Source organism: Pyrgilauda ruficollis, unplaced genomic scaffold (genome assembly GCF_017590135.1).
Source record: "Pyrgilauda ruficollis isolate IOZ18807 unplaced genomic scaffold, ASM1759013v1 scaffold77, whole genome shotgun sequence".
Taxonomy (NCBI): Eukaryota; Metazoa; Chordata; class Aves; order Passeriformes; family Passeridae; genus Pyrgilauda; species Pyrgilauda ruficollis.
This window is the reverse complement of record NW_024529599.1, coordinates 1,029,435-1,049,114: the sequence shown is the minus strand read 5'-3', so window position 1 is coordinate 1,049,114 and position 19,680 is coordinate 1,029,435. Positions and strand designations below refer to the sequence as shown.

Below are 19,680 nucleotides of genomic sequence, written 5' to 3'. Positions count from 1 at the left end.
GCAGAAACAGAAACAACATCAAAACCAGAAGTTTACAGAGCCTGCAGGGCAGGAGTGGATCTGCAGGCTGCTGCAGCTTTGGCCATGCACACAGATGAAAAACAGAATCCCTGTCTACTTCAGCTGCTGGTGAGGACAGCCACGTGCACAACTAATCTGTGAATGCTATTTCCCTGGTTTAATGACCCTTTTGCTAGTGTGGAGAACAAATGTTGTGTCTTGGAAACAAATCAGCCCCTGCACATGCACTCACAGTTTATCATCAGCAAGGCGTATTTTTCTGTGGGGCAGGAGCTGCATGTTGATTACTTACACTGCAGCATGGCATAGCAAGTAAGAGAGGCTTGGCAAGTTTTTTGTTTGGGGTTTTTTAACACTTCAGGAGTTTTCTCTGTGTGCCCTGGATTTATTCATTATTTGCAGACACATGACACTTAGAATCAAGGCAGCAAGGACATTTTAGGGATTAAAGAGCTGAAGTGCAAAAGGTTTTCAACAGAAAGTTGAAATAATCAAAGCCATCAGCACTACTGGAGAAAAGAGTGTCTAAAAAACACATTCCTACTCCTATATCCCTCTGACCCTCAGCGATGGAACAGCTGAAGCAAAGATGCTGTGAGGAAGCCACCCCCCACCTGTTCCCCTCACACTCATACCACAATGATGGCAATTCTTCCTCCAACGTCTCCAACCACAGTTATTGGCGGTTTCTCCTTGGCCATCATCACTAAAGAAGAAGGGAAAAAAAGAGTCCAGGTGACTCAGGCTTGAGTCAAACCCCAACAGTTCCACCAGACAAGAGGCTGAACCATTAAACATCTTATATTGATGCAGACACAGACGTGCTTTACATGATCCTGACACCCACCTAAGTGAGAAACTCTCATTTAACCATAGTTTTTCTCCTCAAATGAACAGCACTGCTGCATAAAGAGGAAATTCTGTTTCTGTGGGGATTTTGTAGTGACCTCAGGAACAGAAAGAAATTCCAACTCTCTAACAGACCCCTGTGCAAGGAGAGTTACAAAGCAGCACCTGGTTTATGGGCAATATCAGTGACCTTCTCTGTGCTCCAGCACAGCGCTTGAAAAAGGGTCCATTCCATGACTGGGAACAACAAATGGGCTTTTCCAAGCAGCACCTCTCAAAGGGCAGGTGCTTTGCAGGGTGCAGCTTTTCACCTCTTGGACTCAGTAAATCATCTGTAGGACCAGAGACTTGCACTGCAGCTCATTTGCTTTCTCACATCACCAAACACAGAGGGGTCTTTGAGAGGGTGTAAGAACCTTAATACCACCTGCTCAGGCAAAGAAAGCTTAAGGAAGTTTGCAGAAGCAAATTTGCTGATTATTTTTAAGTGGATTAATGGAAAGAGTAGGACAAAATCCAGTTGAAACTCAGTTCAACAAGCTCAGTGCAACCAGCAATTGGATCAAAGCATACACTGACAAGCTGTGCTACCTGGCACACAGTGAAGAGATGGCAGCAAGGACATTTTAGGGATTAAAGAGCTGAAGTGCAAACGGTTTTCAACAGAAAGTTGAAATAATCAAAGCCATCAGCACTACTGGAGAAAAGAGTGTCTAAAAAACACATTCCCATTCCTATATCAGCCATCCCTCTGACCCTGAGGGATGGAACAGCTGAAGCAAAGATGCTGTGAGGAAGCCACCCCCCACCTGTTCCCCTCACACTCATACCACAATGATGGCAATTCTTCCTCCAACGTCTCCAACCACAGTTATTGGCGGTTTCTCCTTGGCCATCATCACTAAAGAAGAAGGGAAAAAAAGAGTCCAGGTGACTCAGGCTTGAGTCAAACCCCAACAGTTCCACCAGACAAGAGGCTGAACCATTAAACATCTTATATTGATGCAGACACAGACGTGCTTTACATGATCCTGACACCCACCTAAGTGAGAAACTCTCATTTAACCATAGTTTTTCTCCTCAAATGAACAGCACTGCTGCATAAAGAGGAAATTCTGTTTCTGTGGGGATTTTGTAGTGACCTCAGGAACAGAAAGAAATTCCAACTCTCTAACAGACCCCTGTGCAAGGAGAGTTACAAAGCAGCACCTGGTTTATGGGCAATATCAGTGACCTTCTCTGTGCTCCAGCACAGCGCTTGAAAAAGGGTCCATTCCATGACTGGGAACAACAAATGGGCTTTTCCAAGCAGCACCTCTCAAAGGGCAGGTGCTTTGCAGGGTGCAGCTTTTCACCTCTTGGACTCAGTAAATCATCTGTAGGACCAGAGACTTGCACTGCAGCTCATTTGCTTTCTCACATCACCAAACACAGAGGGGTCTTTGAGAGGGTGTAAGAACCTTAATACCACCTGCTCAGGCAAAGAAAGCTTAAGGAAGTTTGCAGAAGCAAATTTGCTGATTATTTTTAAGTGGATTAATGGAAAGAGTAGGACAAAATCCAGTTGAAACTCAGTTCAACAAGCTCAGTGCAACCAGCAATTGGATCAAAGCATACACTGACAAGCTGTGCTACCTGGCACACAGTGAAGAGATGTACTGGGAAATAAGGTTCCATTCCCTCTTGACACTACTTTTGCACTGACAGGGCTCATGCAAAACCACACCCTGCCAAAATTCCAGCAGCATCATGAAAATACCAGAGACCTGAACTGAGATGCACTGAGAGTGTCCAGATGTAACACAGCCTTCAGACTTGCACCAAACAGCAACCAACCTCCAGTACAGGCCAGGGACTGGCTGTCCATCTGCCAAACCTCCCACTGGCCATGGGGTGCAGGTACAGAAACCTCCAGCATGGAAAGGGCACTGTGGTGGGCAGACCTGTGTCAACAGCTGACAATCTGGGCTGATCTAACCACTGAAACCAAGAGGCACCTCCAGCACTTTGTAACACTTACCTGGCCCACCTCCACACCCCCTATTTTATACCCTCCACAGTGAGTGCAAAGCATCCTACCAAGGCACTTGGTGCCCCTCCTTTTGTAAGGTCAGGTCTTGCCAGGATTCCAGCCACAGAGGCTTCTCAAGTGCCTCAAGGAGTTCAGACAAAGCAAGATTTTTCTCTTTTAGGACAATCTACTTCAATGTAATACCTGAGCAGCAGGAGAACACAAGCCATTGCCCACCAAAAAGCCTGTCTAAATATCGATCTCTGCTCTCCTCACCAAAAGAGTCTTACATCAAACTCCTCATCCTGCCCATCAGGATGATCCAGTACTATTCCCATATCTCATCAGTGCCTGGGAATGTTTAGAGTGCAAGCACAGCTGGGTGAATGACTCACACTGAGGGATATGATGAAAGCAATTTTAAGCACCACAACTTCGAAGATTCTTGTGTAGAGCTGTTCTTCACATCCATGACCTACCCCACAGGCTGGTTTTCCATAAACCTACCAAAACCGTATAAAAGGTGCCCAGTAATTCTGTTTTGCCCAAAGTGCTATAACTCATTGCCAGGTTTTGGAGTTAAAGTCACAGCTACCTTGGACTGAAGAGTTAATCAACAGCTCTTCATGGCTCAGATTCCTCAGCCTCCCTTGCATGGTTATTTCTGAGTCTCCTATCAAATGCAAAGTCACGTCTAAATCCTGAAGGAAAAATATTCTTATGAGAAGGAAGATTATTTGTAATAAACGAAGATTAAGCACCACCAGAGATAAGCAGATCATAAATTTCAGTTACAGGCACTACTGACCTGCTCAGATTAGTTATGAGTTTGCTGTCTAGTCTGGACAGCAATAGAGCTCCTGGTGGGAGCTGTGAAGTATCAAAAGGATCCACCTGGCTGCCATCCCAGCCTCTGTGTGTATCCACTGATGAGTGCCATCTCTGTTTACAACAGCCAGGTCAGGGGAAACTTTACTATACAAATGGTGAACAGGCCTGGGGAGCTGAAATTCAGCACTATTTTACTCACAGAGATATGGAGTTTCAGCAAATCAGTATCCTTCTACTCCATGAAGGAAGCAGACACACTCCTTGCTATGCTTAAAGGCTAACATGGCAACCAGCAACATTAGCAGTGCTTTGCATCTCTGTCTGTTTTTTAAAAGCTGTATTTCAATTTTGGTTTATTTTTAAAGAATGGTAGGCAACGTGTCGACCTACCCGGATCTTAAAGAGATGTTCTCCCTTTTCCTTGTTCAATTTTCTCTGCAAAAAAAAGAAAAAAAAATTGCAAGCTAAAGATCTACCCACAACCACATCAAATCTCAACTGCTCCAAGGTGATGAGAAGGGGTTAGTGCAGCCAGCTTCTTCTTCAAAATCTTTGAACATATCAAGATGTGCAAGTCAGAACTGCTACAAGGAGGTAGCCTTGAAAAATGATTCAAATAATAAAAGAATATTTTCCTCCCAGACACAAACCCTCTATGTTTGCAGACAGAAGAGGGTAACAGAAATAAGCCACGGTGGTACTTTTGCACGGTGTAACCCCTTGGATCATGTACAAGTTTGGTTTAAAGAGTTGCTGACTTTTTCTGGAGAGTAAGAAAAAATGCTTGTGGTATCTGCAGCTTCTGAGGGGGAAAAATAAAAGAGAAAAAACTAGACCAACCACCATTTCTTTATAAAACAAGAATATCAAAGAACACTTTCATTCAGATGTGCATAATATACACCAAAGTACCACATGTTAAAGGCAGGATCACTGGCACTAAGAAAGAACATTCTCAGGTGTGTAAACATGTTGCTTTAATTAAGTGGTCAAAAACAGGTTAAGAAATACTAAAATAAATTCTGTTTGGAGCTGACAGTGCAAATTAAAGTGACAATCACCAAGAAATGTAATGCTGCATTTACAACAGAGCCTGGGAGCAAAAGGCTGCTCAAGAATGAACTGTTTTGTGTAGAGATAACCTTGGAAGGACAGAAAACACCCCTGTGCCCAGCCTAAACACAGGCAAGATGGGGGTAGGGAAGTAGGAACAGACCCACGGTCACTCCAGTTTCCCCCCCAAACTCCCTTTGTGGCAGTTTGCTGGGCTCTGGGATTCAAGCAGGCCATTAGCTCTCTGTATAAAGTACTGAATTCCAAAGCCACTGAAATGATTTAACAGATGGTGCTCCACTCTTTTTCTCCAGGAAACGGGCAAAGAGTCCCCATGCATTTGTTAAGGCACAGCCCCGAGCCAGCTGCGAGCTCTGAGACACAAAGGCACACAATCAAAGGGAATAACCTTGGAGTGACATCCTGTCTCCAAGGCTCTGATTTCAGGGGCTGCAGTGCTGGGGGCTCTTGCTGCCACTCCAGTGAAGCATTTTAAGTGCAATTAGAAGCACCTCTGGCATTTTTCTGTTGTGGCTCCCTACGAAATCAGAATATCACATCAGGCCACACTCACAGGACAATAAATAAGCCATTACACTGCCTAGCACTCATTAATTGGAGGCACATGATCCCTGCTGGAACAGGGGGAGAAGGTGCATGCCAGGACACAGGAGCCTGGCCAGTTCACCAGGAAGCCCATGGAGAATGGCACAGAGCACAAGCCACGCTCTGGGGCTGCTCCCCAACACAGGTTTCACCTCTCTCCTGGCTCTAACACAACTGTCTGGAGCTTCAGTTGCCAAGTCTGGGATGCTCCACATTGATCTGGCTGTAGCCCAGAGTGGGATGCTCCACAAGAAGTCTCAGCCACTCCCCAGGAACATCCCCAAGCTCCTACCTGCCAGGCCCAGGTTTGGTTGCTGAGCCAGGTAGACTCACAGACCGCTTTTGTTTTGACAGCTGGAGGGTTTGGGGACAGTTTTGGTGTTAGGAATATCCAGTTCTGAGCAGCAGCACGTGTCTGACCCTTCACAACACAGCTGAACCTTGCTACACTCTGCCCTCAGAGCTTTCACCATCAGGAAGGAAAAGCTGAATGAAGGTTTGGAATTGTGTGACTTTTGAGGTGGGAAGATGCTTTTCAAATTACTGAATTGGACAAGAAATGAGGCACAGCAGAGAGGGTCAGCACAGACACACAGCACTGCCATCCCAGCTGCACTTTCACCTCTGTCTGGCAGAGACTGTGACACAACCAGAATGTACAGACTGCTTTTAAATAGGGATAACCTCAATTCTGCACCTCCAGAACCCAGCTCACTCAAAATCAGGTATCTCTCAGGTTAGAAAACTGCAGAGAAAAGCAACTTCTACTGAGAGTTTGGGACAAGTCTGCCCCACAATCCAGCCCATGACAGAGAGCTGCCAAGCCACAGCTTTTTACACTGTGACTTAGGCATGCTGGGATGTAAGGTCATTGGTCAAGTGCTGAGTCTGTGCAGCAGGAGATAAAATAAGAAAGTGGTGATACACAGCAAATTAGTTTGTGTATGGATAGCTGAGGACTGAAAACAATTTTCCATTGGATTCACAACTAAACTGGACAAGGGCACATTTCTGTATGAACAACCATTTACAGGGTTCTCCAGCAGCACAACCTTCCACAGCTGAGCTTCTTTGAAGTGACATGGCTGGAAATAAAAACACAGTCACATCAATTCCTCCGCAGCAGACAAATGTCAGCTACTGACATTCTGGAGGACAAAATTCTCCAGAATAGGAGGGGAGGGAGAAAGTGAAGAATAACCATGCAAATTCCTGCTTTCTTGGACAGGCATGGAAAAAAAATCCCTTGTCAGAAGGAGAACAATAAAGTCCCAAACTTCATTGCCAAACCCCACCTGCCCCCCAAGGCCCCAGAGGAGTTTCACCAGCAACAAAAGCACTGTTTAACTGATTGTATTCCAGTGAGACACAACTGGGGTGGCGTAAAATGCCTGCAGTCTTACTTGCCTCCCCTCCACAAGCTGCCCACAAACTGGTTGGATGTTCTCCCTAAATTTCCAAAGATTAGATGACTATCAGTAGCCCAAACCACTGCTGGTGTTGCCACACACAGCAGCACACAGCCTTTCCCACCGGCACTTCTCAGCCACCTTCCTGCTCCCAATTTCTGTCCTGCCACCACCCGCCTAGAAAGCTAAAATCCTCCCAAAAGGGAGCTGGATTTTGACTGTACTGTTGTTATTTGACTGCTGCAGGAATACAAGCAACCCTGAGGATGGCATTTCCCAGAACACAAGTTTCCTCTTTTTCTTCTGCTCTCTGCTCCCAAATCAATGGCAAGAGCTCCAGAAGCAGGTCAACAATGCTCTTGGAGAACCTATTCACCCCAACCACACAAACCTCAAAACCTTGTCAAAACAGACATTGGAATATGATCATCTGGGTGCCAAGGTGAAGATTTCCAGTAGTAACAATGGCTACAGAGAGGGGAAGACAAAGACCAGCCCTGCCCCACCCAATGGAGCCAACAGCCTGTGTCAGTGGTTGTTATCTCATTACTTACACTTTTACATCTCCCTTGTTTCATCAGCTCAATGAAATCTGTTGCTGAACGCTAAAAGCACCACCTTTATCAGAGGTTTGTCAGTCTAACACTGTGGAGCAGGCACAGCCAAGGAGAAAATATTGATGCAAGGAGAAAATACTCTGCATGGCCAGAAGGAGTTAAACAAAAACCTTCCCCTGTGACTTCTCCCACAACACACTGATATCAACCTTTCTATGAAAAAAATTCCACGGGTCTAACTGCCTTTAGCTTGGTTACACCCACACAGATAAACCAACAGAAATTTCCCACCAAACTTCTTTTTTTTCCTCCCTCAAAGGTAAGCAGAGAAGCTTGATCTTACATGGCAGCTCCAGGCCAGGATGCACAGTTGCATTTTTGAGCATGGGAGGGGAGTGACGCCCGTCATCCATGTCCTGCTCCGTGCACTGAGCCTCCCCATGGATCACAGCCAGCCCCAGCCGCAGCCTCTCGGCGTAAGACTGAGCCCTGCAAGACAAAAACAGCCCCTCAGGAAGGTGCTGGGCTGATGCAGCTTCACAGCCCACTACAGCAAGTCTCTCCCACACCAACAGCAAGCAAAGGCTGCACCTCTGTGGCTGTTTCTTGCAAGAAACCTCACTGGATGTGACTCTTCATTCCTCATTATTATCCCAAAGCCCACTCTACCCCTTGGCTCCACCACAGGCTCTCCTGTGTTCCTCCACATTGGAAATGCTTTCTGAGGTGGTCAGGCACTGCTGAAACTGCAGCAGCAAGGTGAACCCCAGGTGAACCACTTCAGTGAGACTGCCAGAGTTTATGCCCATAGGGGTGGGAATACAAAGTTCAGCTGTCTATCTGCACCACATCCATCCCATTTCCACCACAAAAGGATTATGACCAGATTGTCAATCCATCTGCCACTCTCCCATACCTTCCCTGGTATATTTTCCACCAGCTCAGGTATTTTCCAAGTAACTTTTAACCAGCTAGCAAAGCATTCATTTACCTTTTAGCAGCACCAGGAGATTTGGCTACAATAACTGCGTTTCTGTAATCTGGAATCTGGATGTGACAAAAAGTTAATTAATAAAAAAAGACCTTTTTGCTAGGGAGTAACTGACACATGGCTGAATAACTTCACCCAACCTCCTCCCCATAACCAAATTTTAATTCTGTGACAAGAAACTAGAGAGCAACTGCACTTGCTTCCAACACCAGTATTTGTGTATTCTGCAAAGGTGGGAATGTTCACTATGTTTAACCCTCCCCATATGGGGAAGCCTTGCTCTCACCATGTGGGAATAAATCACCATCTTTTGCACATGGAGAATAAAACCTCCGTGCCCTGCTCCCAGCCCTGCTGTGCTCAGCACTCCTACACTCAGCCCAAGACAAAGTCTATCAATAATTCAGAGCAGACAGAAATCCAGCACAGCACAAAGGGAGAAAGGGAGCAGTTTAACAGGATTTCAGAGGTGATTAGAGGCAGAGGCACAAGTATCATCTCTCAAATGGCACTAACTCCACAGAGAGCAAGCTCCTCTCCTGCTTGTGCTGCAGTTCAGTTTCTATCCAATCAGAGAAGTGTAACATCTTTCCATGAAACATGCAATAGGTACCCCCTGAGAAAGAATTCATTAACAGAAGGATTGACCTAGACTGACACCACCACCTCTACTTAAGCAGAGCCCCAATGCTGCCATCACATTAAAATGAGTTCAGACAAGTTGATATACACAGAACTAGAGTAACCTCACTTCTTCCTGTATATACTGAAGCAAGAAAGGGGATGCTCTCAGGTTGTCTACTGGAAAACTGAAGAAGCCTTGGATTTCCTTTTGATGAAGGTCCATAGTGATAATGTGTGTTAAACCTAAGGGCAAAAAAGACAACAATTTATTGAAAATATTCCCATGTGGCTGGAGTTCCTTCAACACCTCCATTTTCCAGACTGTTTTAGCTATTACTCAGACTATTATGCCATGTCATAAAAGAATCATAAACAGATTAACACATAAAGTTCCACAGACGTAATGAGAAACAGGCATGTGATAAGCCACAGCACTGGGCTGACACTGTATTTCACTATAACATTTCTAGGCCACTTCCCCAGGTGCAAGTTACAAAGAAACACAAGAAAGCTGAAGAAAATCAATTCCCCCTGTGTGGCTCAAGATCTCAGCAACACATCCCCACACCAAACAGGAGAATGGAAGGACAGACGACCTCTGGGATGCCCAGCAGCACCAAGCCTGCTGTGCTGCTGCTCCCTGGGACACTCACCTGCCTTGGCAAGCATTGAAGCCAGCAGCTTGCAGACTATGGAGCCCCTCTTCCTCATTTTGCTCTGTTTGCTGTAGGGGAAGTAGGGGATGACCCCAATGATGTTCCTGGCACAGGAAGTCTTCAGTGCATAGGCCATGATCAGCAGCTCCATGACAGCAGTATTCACATCTCTAGGAGATTTGAACACAATTCCAAATATTAGCAGGTGTTTTTCCAATGCAACTCCTTTTCCATTTATACCCAGACCACCCCACACCTAAATTCCAAGGAAATAATGCTACATCTCAGGTTAATGTATGCCAGACCCAGATGGCAGCCACACAGCTCCTTCCACAACAAATTACAATCAACTCTTACACATACAGGATATGACACCAGCACCAAAGAGCTGTGGACTGCAATTTGATTTTATATTCTAACATAAGGTGTATGATGATTTCCCTCCATAATCCAAAAGAAAAGGCTTTTTATAGATTTTTTGGGAACAAATGTCACTTGATACAGTGTAATTTGAAACAAAATAGTCTTTTAAAGAAGCAGCACACATGCAACCAACATAACTTCATCTACACTGGATTTCTTAGGGTATTTTCCTCTTTAACAGTGTAAGGCAGATTATTTTTCCTGCCTTAAGAAATACTGCAATTTGAGCAGTACAAACTCCAGACAGAGCACTTTGGTGGACATCAGCATCTCCACACTCTTTAGCTTATCTAGAGATGGAAGGAACAACAGCACAGGAAATGCTAAAGGACTGTTTCTTGAAAGAAAAAAGTAACCTAGGCAGAGAAATCATAGAATATACTGAGTTTGAAGGGCCCCATCAGGATCTGGAGTGCAATTCCTAGTCCTGCACAGGACACCCCAACAATCCCACCCTGTGCCTGAGAGTGTTGCCCAAATGCTTCTTGAGCTCAGACAGGTTTGGTGCTGTGACCACTTCCCTGGGGAGCCTGTTCCAGTGCTCAACAGCTCTCTGGGTGAAAAACCTTTTCCTGATCTCAATCTAAACCTCCCCTGACTCACCTTCATGCTGTTTCCTTGAGTCCTGTCACTGGTCATGAGACTGAAATATCCCCCACAATATCTGCTCCCCCACAATGACTGGAGTGGCCTGGTAGGAGTGTATTAATCTGCATTTTAATTAATTTTGGGATGGGGAAAGAAGCTAAGCCCTTAGTTCCCCTTTATTTCTTAAGGCCAACACCAAGAGACAGTGTCTGTATCACCACAGGCTGACTCAAGAACTTTTGGGAACGTGCTTCAGATGGCAGGACAGGCACTCCTGCAACACAGACCCCCTTGCCTGGGGGGTTCCAGCAGGGACAGCCCCCAGTGACACACACGTCCCCAGCCCAGTCAGGAGGGCACTGCTGGAGTGGCTCAGCTGTGCAGCCCACGGTGACAGGGCAGGGGCTGACTGGGCCATCTTTCCACACAGCAGCAGAGGAGCAAAGAGAGCAGCCTAAAACTCTGCAGAGCTTTCTGGACATTACCCAGACACTGCTCAGCCCTGTTTTCCTCCTGAGACAGCTTCTCCAAATGCCCAGAGACATGACCCATGACAAACCTCTGACCATTTCCATTTCTCCACTGCTCTCCCCTCCTTTGGAAATTAACCTCCACTTGTGCCTCCTCTTTTGTGAGGCTCTGGGTCTCTTTTGTCCCGCTGGCCCCGGCAGCCTGTGCACACAATGCCATTTACACACAAGAAAGCTTTGTTGGCTCTGGAGCACTCAGCCAAGAATTACATAAAACACAGCCCCCTGCCACACAGGACAACAAAGAACTGTTTCTTCCCTTTGGTGATTTAGCTGTGCCAGTGGGGCTGTGAGAGAAGAAAAAGATGCTACTATCAGTGTCATATAAAAACAAAGTGGTCAAACTGAAGCCCATTTAAAGTTCATCTGAGAAACTTCATATTTTTCATCATTATTTTTCAAATTACTCTTTGAAAATCCATACGTATTCATATGGAAAGCAGGTAGAGAACAAGAGTGGGACTTCAAAAGGCACCAGCAGTCCTGGTGCTGCTGCAGGACACCAGCAGCCACAATGATGGAGAAGTTATTCAAGGAGGGTACTTCTCCCAGTATTCAAGCAGGATCCCAAGCTGGACTCTGGGAAGCTGCTGCAGACCAGCTGGCACAGGCACTAGGCAGAGGTGGACGTGTCTGTCCCTCCAGCAGGGCCCAGGGTGGGTGGGCTGAGATGGCTTCATGCTGAGCCATCACTGACCTGCTCCTCTGCAAGGGGCACTGACCCCAACCAAGGGCACCAGCTGGGGAAAATGACATTGGTGGAGGAAGCCCAGCCCCAGCATCTCCAAAACAGGTACCCAAGAGAGCAGCCCAGGCTCCTTGCTGCCCTCCCCATCTCCAGCCCTGAAGCCATGCTCAGCTAGTTACTGCTGGGAGGGCTGAGCCAAGACCTCACACAGGGCTGGCAGCTCATAGCAGGACACTCAGATTCAGCTCAGCTATCCCCCACACCCTGCTTACCACACCAGAGCCTTCCTTGCTGCTCCTTATCTCTGCCTGAGCCACCCCTGGACACTCCTGCTCTGGGGGGCTGAGCAAACACTTTATGTGACACTCTCCATGGACTTTGCAACAATCAGCAACAACACTCGGCATTAAAAGGCTCCTTTTGCCTTTAGGGTATCACAAAATCACCATCTCCTTCATTTTTCTATTCCCTAAACTTGAGCTATTTGATTTTTCCCTCACAAAAATGCCAGTCCACACACTATTCTTGGATGGTAGCTGTCCTTGTCACCTTTTTTTTGGTTGTGGTACAGCTTTTATGACAGAGAGCCTGTATCAAATATTCAGGTCTTTCTGTGATCTCTGTGCATTTAAGATGCAGACTGTGAATTCACACTGCAGCATAACAAGGTTGTTTCCCTCTCTGCTAACAAGTCCTAATATTTTCTTTTCAAACCACTACTGAGTGTAGAAGTCCTATTCTTAGATTATTCCACACAGTTATTGTTTTGACTCTCCTGAAAAGCTCCCTGAAACGCACTGCAAAATTGAGATGTCCTTGAACCTGTCCTCTCTAGCAATGCAGCAAGGCACAGCTGCAGTTTAGGAATGAAAGATGACTTGGCTGCACAACACTGGCTCCTCACCTGGAGGGCCTTGAACATTCTGTCTAAAAAAGATCCATTTCTTGGCCCAAATCAATGAATTCAGTTAATGGAAAAACAAGGGGATCAACAAGTTAAAACCAAAGGGGAGGTTTTCCCTTCCCAAAACTGTTCCTGTCCCTAATGCTCTGAGTTAGCTCTCTGAACACTTGATCTGTTTCATGTTTACACAGCTCTCAGTTACAAGTTATTCCAGAGAACTCCTTCACAAGGGACAACAGAATGGCACCATTCACCCGAAACATAATCCTGCAGCAGGGGGTTTTCATCTTGAAGAGATTTAGTTGCTCCCTGAGGGAGGAAACACTTGGGGCATCTCTCTGGAGAGAGGTGAGCCCTAGGAACATGTTTCTGCCTGCAAGAGGAATTCCAGAAGTGAGTAAGCTGGGCTAGTAGTCCTACTGATTTCTCTGCAACAGGCCAAGCATTTCACAGAGGAAGTGAACTTGAATTCTCAGTGGGCTCCATTTCTTTGGCAAGCAAGGAAAAAGTCTGTATCCAGGCAATTCTGCTCCCTGCTACTTCTGAGCTAAAATTGAGCTCTGCTAACTTATTACTTCTTGTGATCTCCAAAATCTAAGCAGAACTTGGCAACTTGGAAAAAGCTATCAGAGCAGGAATGTCCTTGTTTTGTTAATATCAATGACTCATCTCTGAAAACAGCACCTCCATTATTCACAGTAGGTCAATTTGAAGTCATCATTTATTTGTAGGCTCCCTTCCCTTCACCCTACTGCTGTCCCATTACTCTTCCTGAGCCAGCAGGCAGCAAGGCTCCTGGGGTTCCACATGGTTTTCTAGCCCCCTGCTTACTTGCAGCACTTCTCTTACTCCAAGCCTAGAGCAGCCCAAAATAAAACCCAAAAAGGCTCACCATCATCACAAACTGTCAAAGCACACAAGGGAGGCTATGGGTTTCCACCTGAGCTAAGTTTCACATCACTACAGTAGAAGGGGAAGAATAATCCAGCCTGCAATGAAAGCAGCAGCTGCTGTTTGGTGGTGGCTCTGTTGCTTGGTGGCTGGGAGACAGAGGAAATCACCCATCCTGGGATGGAAATGCCAGTCAGAAATCACCCATCCTGGGATGGAAATGCCAGTCAGAAATCACCCATCCTGGGATGGAAATGCCAGTCAGAAATCACCCAACAGCTGAGCCTGAAAGGCCACCAACACACAGAGCAGGGATGCCTCAGTGGAAACCATCTGAAACTCCTGTTCCTGCCTCTAGTGACACACTCCAGCTATTTTATGGGAAGCATCTCAGTGCTGCAATCAATCCCCTGGGAATGTTAACAGCTTAGCACTATGTGAGGCCTTCATCTAAGTCAGAGCAATGACAACACTGCATGAGTTCCACTGCTTACTGTGCTGGTTTACAGTGAGCAAACCACTGAACCATCTGCTGATCCAGGTATTCAAAGCACATCCCAGGTGCAAAACTGAGCCACAAGTGCCTCACCTGGGGATTGTCTGTATGATGAAGATATCCTGTCCACGGACAGACTCTTTTATTTCAACTCTTGTTTCTGAAAAGGATGGAAAACAGAGTCAGTTTTGTTTCCAAACATCAGGTTGACAGTGACAACACACCACGTTGTAGCAGCAACCTTGCCCCCTGGTCAGGGCAGATGAGGACTCGCTCCTCTGCCCTTTGTACAGAGGAGCCAAGTGGATTTTCCAAAGGTTGGAGCAGGGTACAGCTGGCATAAGCTACCAGTGAATTAGCTGTATTTACAAAGCAAAAGCAGGCTGAATAGTTGTTTACTTTTTACAGAATTTAGAATTTTAGAATTTAGAAATTAGAATTTTAAAATGTAGAAGACAATTTACCTAACTCTCAATGAGAAATCCTTTTCACGCTTCCAAGGAGTGCTGAGAGCTGTCAACAGCACATTCATTAGTGAGCAATTAACCACCCAAGGCAGAACAACCTTCAGTGCTTCCAAGAAGGTAACTCAGCACTTTTTGCACTTTGCTCTTTCAGCTTACCGTGAGATCAGCTCCATGCTGGCTGAAGAGCTCAAGGCAACACCAGCAGCACCGAGTTCAGAGCAAGAACTTGTCAGCCTCACTGTCAAGGTCAAGACATTCCAACACTGACACAGGCTGGAAGTCTGGGTCTCTGCTGAGCACCACTCCTGCAGTCCCTGACTCAAATGCAGCAGCTGAGCCTGGAGCAGCTCTGCAAAGCCAGAGCAATGACTCCAGGTTTCCCAGTTTGGTGGTGGCTCTGTTGCTTGGTGGCTGGGAGACAGAGGAAATCACCCATCCTGGGATGGAAATGCCAGTCAGAAATCACCCATCCTGGGATGGAAATGCCAGTCAGAAATCACCCAACAGCTGAGCCTGAAAGGCCACCAACACACAGAGCAGGGATGCCTCAGTGGAAACCATCTGAAACTCCTGTTCCTGCCTCTAGTGACACACTCCAGCTATTTTATGGGAAGCATCTCAGTGCTGCAATCAATCCCCTGGGAATGTTAACAGCTTAGCACTATGTGAGGCCTTCATCTAAGTCAGAGCAATGACAACACTGCATGAGTTCCACTGCTTACTGTGCTGGTTTACAGTGAGCAAACCACTGAACCATCTGCTGATCCAGGTATTCAAAGCACATCCCAGGTGCAAAACTGAGCCACAAGTGCCTCACCTGGGGATTGTCTGTATGATGAAGATATCCTGTCCACGGACAGACTCTTTTATTTCAACTCTTGTTTCTGAAAAGGATGGAAAACAGAGTCAGTTTTGTTTCCAAACATCAGGTTGACAGTGACAACACACCACGTTGTAGCAGCAACCTTGCCCCCTGGTCAGGGCAGATGAGGACTCGCTCCTCTGCCCTTTGTACAGAGGAGCCAAGTGGATTTTCCAAAGGTTGGAGCAGGGTACAGCTGGCATAAGCTACCAGTGAATTAGCTGTATTTACAAAGCAAAAGCAGGCTGAATAGTTGTTTACTTTTTACAGAATTTAGAATTTTAGAATTTAGAAATTAGAATTTTAAAATGTAGAAGACAATTTACCTAACTCTCAATGAGAAATCCTTTTCACGCTTCCAAGGAGTGCTGAGAGCTGTCAACAGCACATTCATTAGTGAGCAATTAACCACCCAAGGCAGAACAACCTTCAGTGCTTCCAAGAAGGTAACTCAGCACTTTTTGCACTTTGCTCTTTCAGCTTACCGTGAGATCAGCTCCATGCTGGCTGAAGAGCTCAAGGCAACACCAGCAGCACCGAGTTCAGAGCAAGAACTTGTCAGCCTCACTGTCAAGGTCAAGACATTCCAACACTGACACAGGCTGGAAGTCTGGGTCTCTGCTGAGCACCACTCCTGCAGTCCCTGACTCAAATGCAGCAGCTGAGCCTGGAGCAGCTCTGCAAAGCCAGAGCAATGACTCCAGGTTTCCCAAGGTGCCTGCCTCAGCCACTCATTTCCCACACAGTCATGAGCTAGAGGGCAGGGGTAAGGAAAAGGAGAGAAACAGCTCCTCAGCTATGGAATTCCAAGTCCAATTGCCTTGGCCTGGCAGTAACCCTAGAGGACTCTGCTGAGAGCAGACTGATTTGCTGCGCAGTGATGAAAAACGACTTCAGACCTGAGAGCAAGCAACCTGATTTAAAACCAAGCCCAAAGGGCAGCGAGCTCTCCCGGGCAGGAATGCACCAGCCAGCCCAACCATAACCACAGCAGCTCTCCCACTGCGAGGCCCATTCAGCTGCAACAACAGCAGCAGCACCACAAATCCTCCACCCCTTCCTCTAGCCTGTAGCAGCTCTCTGGTTCTACTCTCTCTTCCAAACAAGGTATCAGAGGTCTTGAAACAGTAAATGACTCTTGGCCACAGAACTCTGCTGGCCAATATCCTTGTGTTTTAGCCCAGCATCTGAAAATGGACGCTTGCAGAGTGTTAACCTCCTTAAAAACAAAAGCAACCTCCAAGAGGCATTTTCCCCAGCACAGCCATGAATTTGCACTTTTAAAAGCAAGGGCAGCTGTAAATTCTGTGTGGCAAAGAAGGGCTGAAAGAAAGGGATAATTTAAAAGCTCACAAGGCTGACACTGAAAAAGCAAGGCATTGCTTTTAAATCCAGAGATGTTTTGCTCAGTATAGGAGCATAGAATATTTGGCAGCAGCTAAAACCTGAAGCAGAACTCTAGAGGAGAGTTTGCAGACGGGCAGACAAACAAGATAACCAGGGAAAACAAGAAACATGTTTAATTGCCTTGTCCAAGGTCAGCCATGGAGGTTTAGCAGTGCCAGGAGCAGCAGCAACATCACAGCTCAATCACTGCACTTCTTAGACAGCTCTGCCCAATGGAGTTACCCAGCATTTCTAAGATTACCTCAAAACAGTTGCAAATAGCAGAGATTTCTCTTACCTCCATTGGTTTCCTGGTACACCACAGATTTCCCCAGCTCAGCACCGAGACGCCTGGAAAGAAAGAAAGGACATTAGAAATGGAGGAACCCAGCAGCTGGTGCTGCCAAGCAGGACTGGACCACGTTACACACCCCCAAAACACAGCACTGCCCAAGAGGGAGCTGAGAGAGCCAGCCAGGCTGCAGAACTACATCCTGCCCTTCCCTGGGGGTCTCCTTCCTTCTGATGTCCCTGAGAGGGCCCTGGGACACACAGCTCTGCAGCAGGTCACTGCTGTACCCAAAGCTGTGTGACTGACCACAGGCTGTGACTCCTGATGGCAAAGGACACCTTGCCAGCCTGTGCAATGCCCCCTTGGGCAGGTCTGATGTGCAACTAGAGTTGAATGATTTACTCAGACTCAATTAATGGCACCTGAGTCACTTTTTTTGACTCCCTCCTCTTTTCCTTTTTTTTTTATCTCCTTGAACCTTCCTTGTGAAATAACTCAAATGATTAATGAGATTTTAACTTCAATTTTTTTTATCAAATAACTACTTCCTTTTCTCAAATATCAAATCTGCAACAAAGATTAGTCACCCTCCTTCTCTTTTGAATTTTTTTCTTACAAAACAAAGACTCACTTTGAAGAGCATTTTAAAAGGCTCCAAAATGCAGACTTTTCCCTCAGGTGACACTTCAGTATTTAACTGTACTGACAAGCAATCCATCAGTAAGTACTTAAAGGCTTTTGTGCTTTAACCCAGAGCCTCAGAGACCCTGCAGCAGTGGAGATGCTTCAGCCAAATGAGATGGAGTGGGGCAATTCCCTCCTTTCCCAGGATCTGCTCTATGGCCATGGCCACACAATGAATTAGGAAACAGTTTATGCCTGAAAAATACCTTTGTTCACCACGCTGACTGTGGCAGCAGTTTCCTGCCTGCACTTGTACTGTATTTACCTGGGTATGTGCCAAAATTCTGCAGATCAGGACTAACTCTAAGTAGAGGAGTCCATATCTTCTGCTGCTTTTTTTTTTTCTGGTCTACAGCCTTCAGCAGTTGGTCTCACTCCATCTCCTTACCCACTAACTCGGCCCTGCACTTCAATTGTCAGAAAGATCTGTGCTTTCAGAAGTGAAAGAGCAACACAATCCTACCCTGGCAGGCTTCTGTCCCATCAGCAACTGCGGGCTCAGCTGTGAGCCAAAGCTGGAGATCCCAGCTAGAAGCTGGCCTGGAGAGTGTGCCTGGGACAGCTGAGATAACAGACACTCGGATGCCATGGGATGTGTTTGCTTAGCTGGCTCCAAAGCACATCTCAGACACTCCAAAGCACGTCTCTGGCACACACACCCTCCCCACCAAGTGTCTGGCAGCACGTTTTGCAATGGCTGGGCTGGTGACTGAACTGCCACCTCGAGAGCTGGACGTGCCAGACTGTCACCAGCCCTGCTTGGGGACCACCTGCAGCATCCCCCTGCAGCCCAGGCCAGACTCACAGATCTCTGGCTGGGCTCCTCTCAGCTCAGCTGGGTTAAAACTTGCAGCTGCAATGCAAAGGCATCCTCAGTACCTTCAGTATCTTCAAAAAGAGCTGGCAGCTGGTCAACTATAAGCAAGCCTGGGCACCTCAGGGATAGACTGACACCAGAGGTGAGTTTTGCAGGTGGGATCCTGCTGTCCTGATGAGGATAATCTGGCATTTGCAACCACCAAGCTTAGTCCTAATCTCTGCTAAGGCATCTGAGTCCAAACAAGCTCAGAAACATACACACACACACCCCAGAGCAGTGTGTGGTGGGAAATGTTTAATGACTCACACTTGTTCCTCCACAACTGCATGGCAAGTCTTGCAAGCTCCCCTTGGAGGCACGTGTGCAGACAGCTTCAATCTTTGGACTTCGCTGCAGACAGCACAATCCTGCCTCAGTACTGGGGAAAAGAAATCCATTGGAGAGACTGTGCAAGTGCTCTTAGTCAGCCCTGAATCTCATGGCAGGAAGGAAAGCTTCAAAATCAGTCCAGCCAGACTCATCTAAGCAAAACACCCCTTGGAAGGTGGCACTTTCAGTGCTAAGTGGTGGCAAACAAAACTGTATTTGTGGTGCTCAAGAGGAAATGTTCTCACGTTGTACTCGGGGAGGTTTAGACTGGATATTAGGAAACACTGCTTCCATGAAAGGGTTGTCAAGCCTTGGAACACACTGCCCAGGGAAGTGGTGGAGTCACCATCCTTGGAGGGATTTAAAAGACATGTAGATGTGGCACTTGGGGATGTGGTTTACTGTTGGCTTCGGCAGACCTGGGTTAACAGCTGTGCTCAGCTTTAAAAGGTATTTTCCAGCTTCATGATCCCATGATACAGCCAGCAGAAATCAGAGCCCAGTGCTCTCCTACTCACCACAGAGCAGCAATGCAGTTTGTGTGCTGCTGAAACAAGAAACCAGAAGCACAAGTTTGCTCCCATGGCAAGAGGAACTAAAACAGCTTGGCTTGGGGCACTAAAACAGCTTAGTTGTCAAACCTAGGTGCAGGGAGCAGCTGAAGGAACAAGA

The 19,680-nt window shown here is 46.6% G+C and overlaps 1 protein-coding gene across 6 annotated transcripts in view; it reads right to left on the bottom strand.

Moving 5' to 3' along the window:
* Positions 1 to 19,680, bottom strand: part of PRPSAP1 (phosphoribosyl pyrophosphate synthetase associated protein 1) — a 28,064-nt gene that overhangs the window by 2,172 nt on the left and 6,212 nt on the right. For 4 of the 6 annotated variants that reach the window (XM_041486691.1, XM_041486690.1, XM_041486689.1 and 1 more), the window contains 7 exons: positions 17,142 to 17,194; positions 15,413 to 15,479; positions 9,606 to 9,778; positions 9,080 to 9,195; positions 8,329 to 8,384; positions 7,681 to 7,826; positions 1,701 to 1,771 (listed from right to left, as the gene is read on the bottom strand). In XM_041486691.1, the coding sequence (XP_041342625.1) occupies positions 1,701 to 1,771; positions 7,681 to 7,826; positions 8,329 to 8,384; positions 9,080 to 9,195; positions 9,606 to 9,778; positions 15,413 to 15,479; positions 17,142 to 17,194 (682 nt within the window). Of the gene's footprint in view, positions 1 to 1,700; positions 1,772 to 7,680; positions 7,827 to 8,328; positions 8,385 to 9,079; positions 9,196 to 9,605; positions 9,779 to 14,221; positions 14,289 to 15,412; positions 15,480 to 17,141; positions 17,195 to 18,945; positions 19,049 to 19,680 lie in introns of those variants that run through there. The other 2 variants (XM_041486685.1, XM_041486686.1) reach the window with 2 other exon arrangements.